This window comes from Atractosteus spatula, chromosome 7 (genome assembly GCF_055471065.1).
Source record: "Atractosteus spatula isolate fAtrSpa1 chromosome 7, fAtrSpa1.hap1, whole genome shotgun sequence".
Lineage (NCBI taxonomy): Eukaryota > Metazoa > Chordata > Actinopteri > Semionotiformes > Lepisosteidae > Atractosteus > Atractosteus spatula.
The window spans coordinates 6509385-6521161 of NC_142712.1; the positions used below are offsets into that span (position 1 = coordinate 6509385).

The 11777-nt window shown below is 48.6% G+C and overlaps 1 protein-coding gene across 2 annotated transcripts; it reads right to left on the minus strand.

Annotated features, from left to right (window-relative positions):
* Positions 1–2259: 2259 nt before the first annotated feature.
* On the minus strand, positions 2260–10987 carry LOC148830314 (histone H4 transcription factor). Of its 2 annotated transcripts, none has more exons than XM_088922292.1 (10): positions 10875–10987; positions 9395–9558; positions 8540–8766; positions 8322–8433; positions 7781–7933; positions 7249–7323; positions 6579–6699; positions 5829–5967; positions 4665–4789; positions 2260–3994 (listed from the first exon to the last, which is right to left on the minus strand). In XM_088922292.1, the coding sequence occupies exons 2-10, from the start codon at positions 9543–9545 to the stop codon at positions 3622–3624; spliced, it is 1476 nt and encodes a 491-aa protein (XP_088778418.1). In that variant the 5' UTR covers positions 9546–9558; positions 10875–10987; the 3' UTR covers positions 2260–3621. The 2 variants fall into 2 exon arrangements, with proteins under 2 accessions (XP_088778418.1, XP_088778419.1); XM_088922293.1 differs by lacking the exon at positions 10875–10987 and adding an exon at positions 10463–10610.
* Positions 10988–11777: the final 790 nt, after the last annotated feature.

Consider the following 11777-nt stretch of genomic DNA (forward strand, 5'->3'; position numbering starts at 1 on the left):
CCAGGTGAACAGGGAGTGGCCTCAGACCTTCCACTGCTCACCTGTGACATCACTTCCTGCCTCCACTCGGCTCCCTGTCAATAATACACCACTGGGAAGGCTGAGGCGTAGAGGAAGGTGTGCCTTTGCCCACTGAAAATATTTTTAGAGTTCCCTTGGGATAGTTTAGCTAGTAATCCCATTCCCATTGTCTTATGTAATTTTTATAATCTTCTGGAGCATTAGCTCAGCAGGACTGGAGACCACACGTGAGATTGGCCAGGCAGGACAGAACAGGGTAATTTACAATATATAAAAAGTCTACATTATCTGTACTAATATTATGGCTAGATTAAATCCTTTGGTCGAGAACAGTCAGAAGTTGGTTACTTGTTAGTTAATTGAAATCGCCATTACTATTAGAATATTACCAGGTTCACATCATGCTTTTCAGCCCAAAGGATCCCAGAGCTCTTTACATACAGGAAGGGATCCACTTCTTCCACTGCTGAAATGCTGCCCTTACCTTGACACAGCAGATCAGGGGGGAAATTGAGCAATTGCTTACCCAATTGATTACAGGGAAAACGTTAGGGAGGTTAAATTGTGCAAAATCATGGTACAATTTAGCCAAGACGTCACGTTTGACACCCCTAATTTATACAAAATACCGTCGGTTCCGTAATGACTAAGTATCCAGGGCCTTGAGGGAACATCTCATCCAACAGATGGCACCTCCCACTGCACAGTGTCCCCAGGCACCTTGGTGGGACAGTGGTTTGGAAATCCTGTCCAAGGGAAAGAGCGCCACCTGCTGGCCCATCAGCACCCCTTACAGTAGCAAGGCAGTTTTTCTTAGAGGTCTGTTAACCAGGACCTTTGCTTTGGTAGCAATGCTGCTCTCAAGTAACTCTAGATCAAGCTGAAAGCTCTTCATAGAGTGAGACGTTGGGCAATGCAGGTCTGTGATCTTAAGACTCTAAAAGACCTCATCCTGATGTTACGTTCTGACAAAAACAAAGAAATGCATGTTTGCTCTGATGTTGACTTTAGCATCATAGAAGTTTCACACAGCAACACCTGACTGAGGGGTTTCTAGAGGTCACTGCGTTGTCCCAGATTATGATCGCTGAGGCAAACCCAAGATGAAAATTTGACTCCCCGACCCCTGTCCTGAAACTACCACAGAAAAAAATATTCTGACTTCTCTGGTTTTTGGAGGTCAGGAATACTCAGCATCTGCCTTTGCAAGAGGCTCAGAAAAGTAGCACAACATCCAGCAAGATGATAATCACACCAGTTCCCCCATTGCATCAGTGCTGCGTACAGGACATTCATCTAATTTCTCACCTTATTCAGCACACTGGCTGGTGCTGGCAACACTGCTGTGCGTCTCTGAATACATCCATTAACCTCCTTTGTGGTCTGATGTAAAATATGCTTTATCCTTTAGCAGAACCATATTCATTGTTATTGTATATTTTTTGCACATTCTATTGTGCAGATTAAACCACAGCTGAGAAATGACGGTACAAACTAGAGACGGTAAAACCTTGTCTTGTCGTTTTTTCCTTAAGCGCCTTTATGCTAATGACACACACTTTGCACCACAGCCTCTGTGCTGCAGGCAGGCAGATGGCCAGCTGCAGAGTGAATTCCTACTGCGTCCTGTAGCATGGCTTCCTCACACAGGTATAGGAACAGCCTGGGCTTAGTGCAGACCACAATTCTGTGCAGAATGAGCCCGATTTGTTCTTTTTAAACAGGACCGCCACCCCCTCACATATCTAGTGAGAAGTGCACTGTTTCGGTGACGTGTCCCCATTTTGAAATAGGCTGCAGCCATGGAGCCAGAAAACCCGACATTTATCGGTGCCTGAATTCCAATGAGCAGCTGCTAGCACAGAGCCTACAGACCAAGGCCAGCCCTGCAGCAGACACCACCAGGAGGTGGCTGAAGAGCCCCCCAGGTTCGCTGCCTCTCTCCGGCTAGCTGGGACATCGCCGGAGGAAGTCTTCCACTGCAACGCGGATGTCACACCCGACGGAGACACACGGCCCAGGCTGGCTGTGCCCTGATGGGGGAGCTTTCTTCTCCTGCGACAGCTGTTTGAAGAAACAGATGATGGAGAGGAAAACTCACAAACCTTTAATCATCCGAGACCACTAAGCAATGAAATGAGCTTGATGTGCAGAAAGGTCTCTCATTTGGAGCCTTAGTTTCTTAAATAGCAGCACAGCGATAATGATATGTATTATAAATAACCAAAACACAACTTGTAACGTGATGATTACATGAGCTTTTTATCCATTTAGTGCAAGCACAACATCATCATCATGATCCTGAGATGAATACATTCCATTGTAAAGGACTACAAACTTGGGAGTACCGGCAGATAAAAACAATACCCATGGGGACAATACCATTATTTAAAAAAACCCTTCTGGATCGTTCTTCCAATGGCCCTCCATGTTGCAAAAGATGGCCGAGCTCAGCTCCAGCTGAGAAAAAGCAGTGGCGAAGAGTCAGATTTTTAATGGTAGGACATCACAAACACTAGTGTTAGTGCGGGCAGAGAGCTGTACACAGACAGACGGAGGTTCACCCCACACTGAAAAGAAAAGCAATAAGAAAAATCTTTTTTTTCTTTCTGCTTTCTAAAGGGGGAATAACCAGCTAGAGGTTATCAGCTATTCTTGTCAATATCTTTTTCTGTAACCTCACTATCTGGAAGAATTCCCTTGGGGTAAATGTGGCTGTTATCTCTGCGATATCTCACTGTGCTGCAGTGTAGGCTAAACTCAGCAGTCCAGGCTTCCTCAAGAGGGACAGCTCGCGCCTCAGGAATCTCGCGCCTGGAGGGAACAGAGGAGTCACTGGAGATCACACAGAAATCTTGCCCGTTACAAGTCCCTCAAAAATCAAATACAAAACCATCTAAAAACTGACTTTCATAAAAACATCCCGCAGTCCTGTTACAACTGGATTAAAAATCTGCTATAACCTTTTGTGAGACTAAAGATCAGAAAGATCCTTGATGCGGTGTGATAAAAGCCCTCATGTTTCTTGCCCGTTTCCAAAGACAAAACCCCGTCAGGAATGAAACCTGGGCGCGGCCACGAGGGGGCGCTGTGTCGGTACCGCGGACGAGCCGATTGGATTAAAAAGACGGCCGGGGGGGGCTTCCCAGGCAGCCAGGTCCACTGCCGGAGCCCCGCGATCGATCAGGGGTTGGAGTCTGGGCCACGTCACTAGCCGACTGTGACTGACTGCCCGGGCAGTGGCGCCAGGGCGAGGGGTGGGGGGCAGGGAACAGCCAGCCTGGGCTCTTCTGCCCCCTGGCGAGCACAGACGCCCCTGCAGGCACCTCCAGCCAGCGCCGACCATCCTGTCTGGGGCGGAGGTGCCGCCCGTGATGTGCTGAAAGGCACATGGAACGGGCTGGAGGGCGGGCGAGTCCGAGGAGCACTCCAACGCCTCCTCATTCCCCCCCGCGCGCGAGGTCACGTGTTCACAGCCGGACAGCCCAGAGTCCCCACCGACGGCGAACCCGAGATCGGGACGGGTGTACAAAACAAAGCCGGAGGAGTCTGACGGCCCTCTCTACAAGGAAGACGGACTGGCAGAGCCCGAGCAGAGGGTCAGACAACCTCTATCCCCAGCCCCCTGGCCACTGCCGTCAGCGCGGCCTCGGCCCGGGAGGAGCCCGCCTGCAGCGAGGGGGGCTCCGGCATGGGGGTCAGCTCCGTGACGTTGCTCAGGACGCAGTACACGGGCTGGGCACTGTCCTCCGACACCATGGTAACGCTGCCTGGCGAGGAGGAGGAGGAGGAGGAGGAGGAGGAAGGTGAACTGGCAGCGGGGAGGGCGGCGCGCCTGGATGGGCCGGCCGAGCCCGGCGCCTTGCGTGGCGTCCGCTTCCTCGCCATGTTCTTCATGATCTCCTCCGTGACCTCCACGGTCTCGTAGCGCACCATGTTGAGGCGCAGGTACCCGTCCTCGTCCTCCTTGTACCTGCGCGGGAGAAACGGCACAGCGGGACAGAGGCTTCAATAATAATTCCTTACACTTATATAGCGCTCTTCTGGACACTGCACTCAGAGCACTTTACAGGGAATAGGGAATCCCACTGTCACCACCAGTGTGCAGCCCCACCTGGCTGAGGCGATGGCAGCCAAAGTGCGCCAGTACACCCATCACACACCAGCTAATACTGGGGTGGAGAACAGAGTGATGAAGCTAGTTCATAGATGGGGATTATTAGGAGGCCATGGTAAAGGGCAGGGGGGGAAATTTGGCCATGACACCGAGGTAACACCCCTACTCTTTTCAAGAAACGCCCTGGGATTTTTAATGACCACGGAAAGTCAGGACCTTGGTTTTATGTCTTATCTGAAGGATGGTGCCTTTTTTACAATATAGTGTCCCCATCACTGTACTGGGGCCCACACAGGGCTATGCAACGGGTCTCTCTCAAAGTCCATTAAGACCACAAATTCAAATTCTTATTTCCTTTTTTTTTTAAGCTGTCTTGCTTCTTAAGCTTCCCCACTGCAAGGTAGCAGAAGCCACATGACACTCGCAATACACAATACATACTCAGCACATTGGAAGATAAATGGCAATTTTCACAGGGTGCTACACTACACTACACGACATTAAGTCTGTTTCCACACTTTCATACCTGAACCGCGAGTGCCCAGAAGGCCACTTGAGCTCATGCTTCTTCCTCAGATGAAGGGTGAGCGTGTAGCACCAGGAGAAGGTTTTGTCACAGAGGTGGCACTTGTACCTGGACACCCTGTCCCCCTGCATAAGAGAGCACAGCTAGGATCTCTAACGAGAAGAGGAAGCCAGAGACATGCCAGAGACAGAGCCCTCAGCCAACAAATCCTACAGCTGCCATTCTGCACATAGGGAAGCATGCTCATCACCTTTCAGCGAATAGGGATTCTCCATAACAGTGGGTTGATCCCTTTACCCTTTTAACCTTCTGACACACTGAACAAGGCTTTTTGTCAGCATAAACCAAAGTTTTAGATAAGGGTTTTACTCAAATGCATTTCAGAAGCAAAATAAACAGAAGGTTTGATGTCTGCTTGTTTGCACGGATCTCATAAGGGTCTTAAAGGGCCACCGCAGTCCCAGTTTCACAGACCGGTTATCAAATCTCTGTAACAAAATAAATCCTTTGATGGGATAGAGAAATTTGACCAATTCTGAAGTAAGCCCAAAACCGTGAACTTTGGAAAGTTCTTCGCCATGTTGTTGCAAACCTCTGATCTCACCACAGGCGATACCAGGAATTGCGACGTGATGCGGCCCTTCCTGCTCACTAGTCACTGTAATGACTGATGTGAGGTGATGTGAATAAGTGAATAAGTGCAGGTTGTGCAGCAGACATTTCACCTCAGAAAGTTTCCAACATGATCTACATGAGTTAACAAGTTAGTTCCATTTATTGGCAAAACTGTCTCAAAGTCGAGAGCAATAATTCTACTGGATTAAAAGAGATGTCTTCCAACACTGCCTGTTTGCAATGTAATAGGACCACTTCACGTCACCGGCAGCTTTATTGCCTCATTCTGAATTGCAGAATATGGTGCTGCACACACCTGGAAATTGAGTCAATTTTGAGATGTAAATTGGAGGCTTTACAGGTAACTGTGTACACTTTACTTTCATGTTTTTTAGGTTTGGTTTTTATGTTTTGGTTAGAAATGCACTCATCAATGCTGATTCTTTCTAACTCTGAAATATGGCCTTGCAGTTCCCCTTAAAGCAAGGGACCATGCCTTTAAACAGAGTAAGCGGGCCCTGTTGTACTGTCCCCTGCTGGCTGACCGACCTCATGCACCCTCTTGTAGTGCTGGCTCATGGTGTGCGCCATGCGGGAGGAGTACTTGCAGCCCTCCACACTGCAGTGGAAGGCAGCTCCCTCGTTGTGAGTCTCCATGTGCTTGCGCAGGTCGTGGGAATTTTTAAAACTGCAGGGAAACAAAACAGACCAGTTAGAACCGCTGTTACAAATTTCACCCATCTTCAAACCGCTTGTCCGCTCCGGTACAGGAGCGCCGGGGGAGCTGGAGCCCAACCTGGCAAGCAATGGGCACAAGGCGGGGTACACCCTGGACGGGACGCCTGTTCACCGCAGGACAGACGCACAGACACACATGCACACACACTCACAACAGGGCCAAGTCTCCCTCCAGCCAATTCACCTCCCAGCATGCCTTGGGACTGCGGGAGGAAACGGGAGCACCAGGAAGAACATACAAACTCCACACAGACAGCACCCAGGTCCAGAATTGCACCCTGAGCCCGGCGCTGCGAGGCAGCAATGGTCACCACTGTGCCACCATGCTGCTCACAATATTAACCCGATTTTTTGTCCAGTTCCAGTTTACAGCACAATTGCTTCAACCGCCAGACCCACACACAGCGAAGCAGTCTGAGGATGTTCAGATATGCAGGGAACCAGAGCCCGAGGTGCCACTCTTACCCGCCAAGAGCCTGAAGCAAGACGACAAACACTTAAACAACACTTAAACGCTTCGACTGCCTGAGGGGTGACTCCGAGTCCCCCACGGTTGCCCACCTGCTCTCGCAGAAGTCACAGGGGAAGGGACGCTCGTCACAGTGGCGGAACTTGATGTGCGTCTTCAGGGAGGCCAGCGTAGTGCAGGTCATGTCACACAGCGGGCACTTGATGTGGTTCACTGGAGGAAGAGGAGGTGTGCGCGCCAGTTAGCTCTTCTGAGGCACGGGCAAGACGGTTTTACAAGCTGTAACAAAGCTTTACTCCCTACTGAAAAGAGAAGAAAAGAAACACAACGTTTCGGCTGTGGAGCCTTCTTCGGGTGTGTTTCTTTTCTCCTCTTTTCAGCGTGGAGTAAACCTTGGCTTGTTCCTCTGCAGCCTACGCATGCTGACGCAGCTCCCCACTTGAAAGTAATATTTGCCCAGAGGAGTCACCAGCGGGCAGCACTGTGGAGCAGCGGTCTGGGTTCTAGGACTCGTGACGGCAAGGTTGTGGGTTCAAATCCCAGGTGAGAGACAGCTCTTGTACCCTTAAGCCAAGTACTTCACCTGAATTAATCTAGCGAAATACCTAGCTGTGTAGACAGGTGCTAAGATAAGCTGGTTTGGATAAACACCTCAGTCACATAAATGATTAAACAGTGACCTATCCTGCACTGGTTTCGAGACTGGTTTTGGTGAGAGGGGGGAATCGGGAAGAGGTGGGGTGTTCAGTATTCAGGACTCACCGTGCTGACGAACATGGTCTCTCAGCAACCTCTCGTTGGCAAACGGCTTGTCGCAGTGCTCGCACACAAAGGACTCTGCAGCAGGGCAACAAGGAGAAGGCGATTACAAGTCGGTAGCATTTCACTAAAACCAAGAGCATCCCTCAACGGAAAACGTCTTTAATTTTTCCCCAATGTTATCTTTGCCCAATATGGCAGTACATACCAAGCCCAAGAAATGATAAGGGGGAGCAAATACTGCCCATTTATTTAGAGCACTGTCACAATGTTAAACAATCACTGCTTAAAGAAAATTACAAATATTACATGTACTTGTGGGATACGAGGAGAAATGACAGATGTAGCACAGTATAAAATTACCCATAAATTAGGTCAAATGCATTACGTTACTTAAATACAGGATTTCACAGGACCTAACAGACATCTGTATTTTTTTAACTTTCATTTTCATGCAGAAAAGCTGCCATCGCCCACTACAGTCAGGGGATACATGAGTACCAGGAGCGAGGCTGCCCCCTGGTGGAGGACTCACCTTCTGTCACTGCCTGTCTCTGGATGTGATCAAAGAACTTGGTGTTGCTGGCGAACATGCAGCCGCAGGTGGGGCAGGCCACCACGCGCTCCTGCGTGTGGCTGCGCAGGTGCTCCCGCAGGCGGTACTTGATCTTGAAGAAGGCATCGCAGCCTGCGGGACAGCGAGGGCCAGGCAGTCAGCCACTCTGCGCTCCCAGCACCCCTCCCTTCTGCTTCCCACAAGGCCCTTTCAAAGCAACCTGCTGTTCACCCGGCTCAGCTCTCACCTGGGCCTCAGAGTCCTTGTAATGAGTGCGCCACTAGGATTCAAGTAAGCCCCCTGCCAGCTTTCCTGCCTGCTGCCTCCCTCTCCACCCTCAGGAGGCGGGAGTCAGACACACATACGCAAAGGGTGGCGGGAGGGTGGAACAAGCTCCCCCAGGCATGTGGTTGAAACCCATGTGGATTCTTTCAAGAAACGGTTGTTTGAGACTAACTACCAGGCAGGCTGCAGGGGGTGCAGGGGCCACGTTCGCACCATTTCTGATGCTCGGACTTACCTTTCCAGCTGCAGAACAGAACCTGGTGCTGGTCCGGCAGGGTCTGGCTCTTGGTGCAGTGAGCGTGCATGTCCACGTGGCGGTAGAACCACTCGGGGTTGTTGAAAGTGCTCTGGGCCAGAGACAAGCTCGTCACGATCACAGGCTAACGAACACGAGGCCGAGCGTTCCAAAGAAAAGCCCAAAAGGGGCGCACAAAAAGGCCTTAGGAGACTCACGTCGCAGTGCTCCCACTGGCACACGAATCCCTCTGCCAGCTCCGGCACCAGGTTGTTGCCGTGGAGATCCTGCCGGCAGCTGCGCAGCTCCGGGTGTGACTGCAGCAGCTGCGTGCCGATGAACTTGAGCTTGGCGTGGAAGGTGTGGAAGTGGGCGTGCACCACCAGCTCGCTGGGGCTGCCCATGGCCAGGAACTCGCAGCCATGCCACAGGCAGGCATATTCGTCTGGAAGAGAACAGGCCACAGCAGGCGGCACACTGGCGGTGAGCTCTGCCCATTCCTTCTCCCTGTAGCACCGACGCCAGCACATCTGAAGGGTGCCGTTCACTAAACCGAATTATTTCATTAACTTGTCTCCAAGCCTCAGAGTGTTTGGTTTTTATATGCACCTTAAGCCAAGTGCACATTTGAATTCATTAGCTTTTAAAATGGACAGAAAACACACACACATCCAAGCCACTGAGAGCACCAGCTGGGAAACACACTGCGAGATCCTGACACAACAGAGAGCTGACTAGTTGCTTCAGTGGTGCAGTATTATTTTATCCTCATTCCTTCACAAAAACTGTCTGCAGAGGAACAGCATTTAGAGTGCTGTCAAGCGCCAGTACAATTCCTGTACAGAGTGCGTCAGACACCATTACGAGAGCAGTTATAGTTCCACACTGAAACCCGCTGAGTAAAATCACCTACAGGACAGACGAAAGTGTGATCTCAACACACTCAAGAACAGGAGCCCCCAAGACTCAGTCACCCCTTGCAGCGTGGATTCAAAGACATCGTGTGGCGTTTGGAGAGAGGTGCTCTGGACCGACTGCGAAGCGTGTGCGTGTGTGTGTGTCCTTGTCCTCACCGAGCTCTTCGATGGCGTCTCCGTCTCCCAGGTGCTCCTTCATGTGAAGGGACATGTGGTCGCTCAGCTCCTCCATGCTCCGGCCCTTGAAGGAGCAGGATGCCCACTCACACGCCACCAAGAAGTCGGACAGACACCTCTTCTTCACCATGGTCTTCGCCAGCCTAGACAGGGGACAGGCCCGTTACCACAGCAACACTGGAAATCAGGACAGACCACCTCTAGCCCCAGCAAGGCACGCTGAAACACAACACTAAAGGAAAAAAACCCTTTTTACATTCAAAAACTGCAAAGGAAGGAAACGACTGCAAAAAGGGGTTGAGAACTGCCAACTTCAGTGTCTTACAGCTTTATGATTTCTGGATCTTTCTACGCTAAAGCCACCTAGGTATTTATAACTGCTTCTGAAAGAGCACAGAACAAGCTGAAGCTGCAACGTTTAGACCAGCAGATAATTTGCGAAAGATAAATAAATGGCGACAAAGTCCAGTGCTTGCATGATCACATTAATCCGATTTTAGACATACGACTGGCAACAAAACACAGAGTCCTTCTAGCACAACTTTTCGTAAACAGAACAGATTGTGTCGATACACGGCGTTTACTGACAAATATCGACATGCATCAAAAGGTTTTTCACTCACAACTCGGACACGCGTTGTGTAGTAATTATGCTGACGTCGAACGCTTTTACAAACCCATTTGTTGAACATCAAGCAAACTGATCCCCGTGAAAAACGACACATTTTCACAGGTTGGTAACCATTTTGAAACGTTTCCTTGGTTTAAACGGTACCGTTTTAATCCACCCCGCGTCAGGGTTCCAGATGATCAGATATCTCAAGAGTTGCTCGGATCCACGATTAATATATATTTTTTTCTGCGATTCAGTGCCTTTAAGACACATGACAAATTACACAAAGGACTATATTTCTGGCTCTGTAGAAAAAGGATTTAATCATGCAAGGCATTTACTCGAATCTTTAGTTTGTGTTTGTTGCCAGCACACCGCGTATTTTTAAGAATCCCCTATATAAAGGCTGTTTCAAAAGCCTAGTTTTATTTTACCTTCAACGCACTGCTTAAAAGCGATCGATCAAGTAAAAAAAAAAAAGTATATATAAGCAGAGGGGGTTAAAAACAGCGCACAGCTACGTTTCCCGGAGCCTGTTAGGTAAGCATTTTGTCGATGCACGCCTCTGTCCCTTTCCTGTTATTTTCGTTCACTTCCTGCTATTGTCCGTACGGCAAATCACTCACATTTACCGCGTAAATTACATTTTTACACGGGATACCGCCTAGAGACGAAACCCCTCGTTTTGATTCGCGATCGAACCGTCATTCATGTTTAACCGACCTTTTGCCTGCCCCCGAAAAATAAACCCCCCAAAAACACGAGGACTGAAGCCTTCCAAACTCTTTCCCCTCTCTTGGTCGTCACAAGTCACAAAAAACACAAAACAAGTTTAAAAAAAAACACCTTTTCTTTTTAAGTTGGCGCCGTTTAAGATGGTTTTAATGTCGACGAGAAACGTTCATTATTCGGTGACACTCTTCCCCCACACTACTCTTTTCCCAGTTACAACGTATAGGGGAGTGAAATACTTCTTAAATGTAAATACGAAGACTAATAACTGACATTGTTTCAGAACAGCTCCATCAACAGGTACCTGCTGTATATTGCCCGTGAGGAAAGATTGTTAAAATCCGGTGAAGGTTTTTAATAAAACACCGAGTCTGATCGCTGAATTATTTGGAGAAAGTTCTAGTAATGGCAGACGGTTTAAGACAGCCTATTGTAATGCAGCACACCAGGTTCAATGACATACAATAAAAAGTAGCAAGTTTAAGTATATATAGAAAGATGATAATCCTTTGGAGAGTTGTATTATTAAGGTTACTGTTGGAAACAATACGAGACAGTCGGAAACTCGATGAACAGATGTAACCCATAAAAAAAAATAATCAAATGAAGGTCTTATCATTCAAATCCTGTAGGCAATGTATCAGAGAAATAAGAACCGTTTTAACAAAGTTTTTAATGTTTTTATTGCGTCATAGTTGCTCACTGCAGTTGGACACATAGTGATGGCAAAAAAAAAACCTGAAATGTTTTATTTGATACGGTCTTTCAATGTGAGGCATTCCATTATAAAGTGCAATACGTAGAAATAATCATGACAGTTCTTAAAAATGTTGATTTTTCCCCACCAAGAAGTGAGGTTGTAGTATGGCTTTAACTTGTCAATTTTTTACAAAATAAAAGTTTTCAGTGTGCATTCATTCAGTTTGCAGGTCAGTCGTTTCACCTTTCCACTTACTGTACCTTTCCAGTACTGTACGTCTGCTGGTTTTCATTCTAACTCCACTCTTAATGACCCAA

Excerpts from the sequence above, each read along its gene's own strand:
- LOC148830314 (XM_088922292.1), bottom strand. The coding sequence starts at position 9,545 with ATGGTGAAGAAGAGGTGTCTGTCCGACTTCTTGGTGGCGTGTGAGTGG. Across the intron at positions 8,767-9,394 it reads AGACGCCATCGAAGAGCTCG|ACGAATATGCCTGCCTGTGG; the intron begins GTGAGGACAAGG and ends GTTCTCTTCCAG. Across the intron at positions 3,995-4,664 it reads TCTGGGCACTCGCGGTTCAG|GTACAAGGAGGACGAGGACG; the intron begins GTATGAAAGTGT and ends TCTCCCGCGCAG.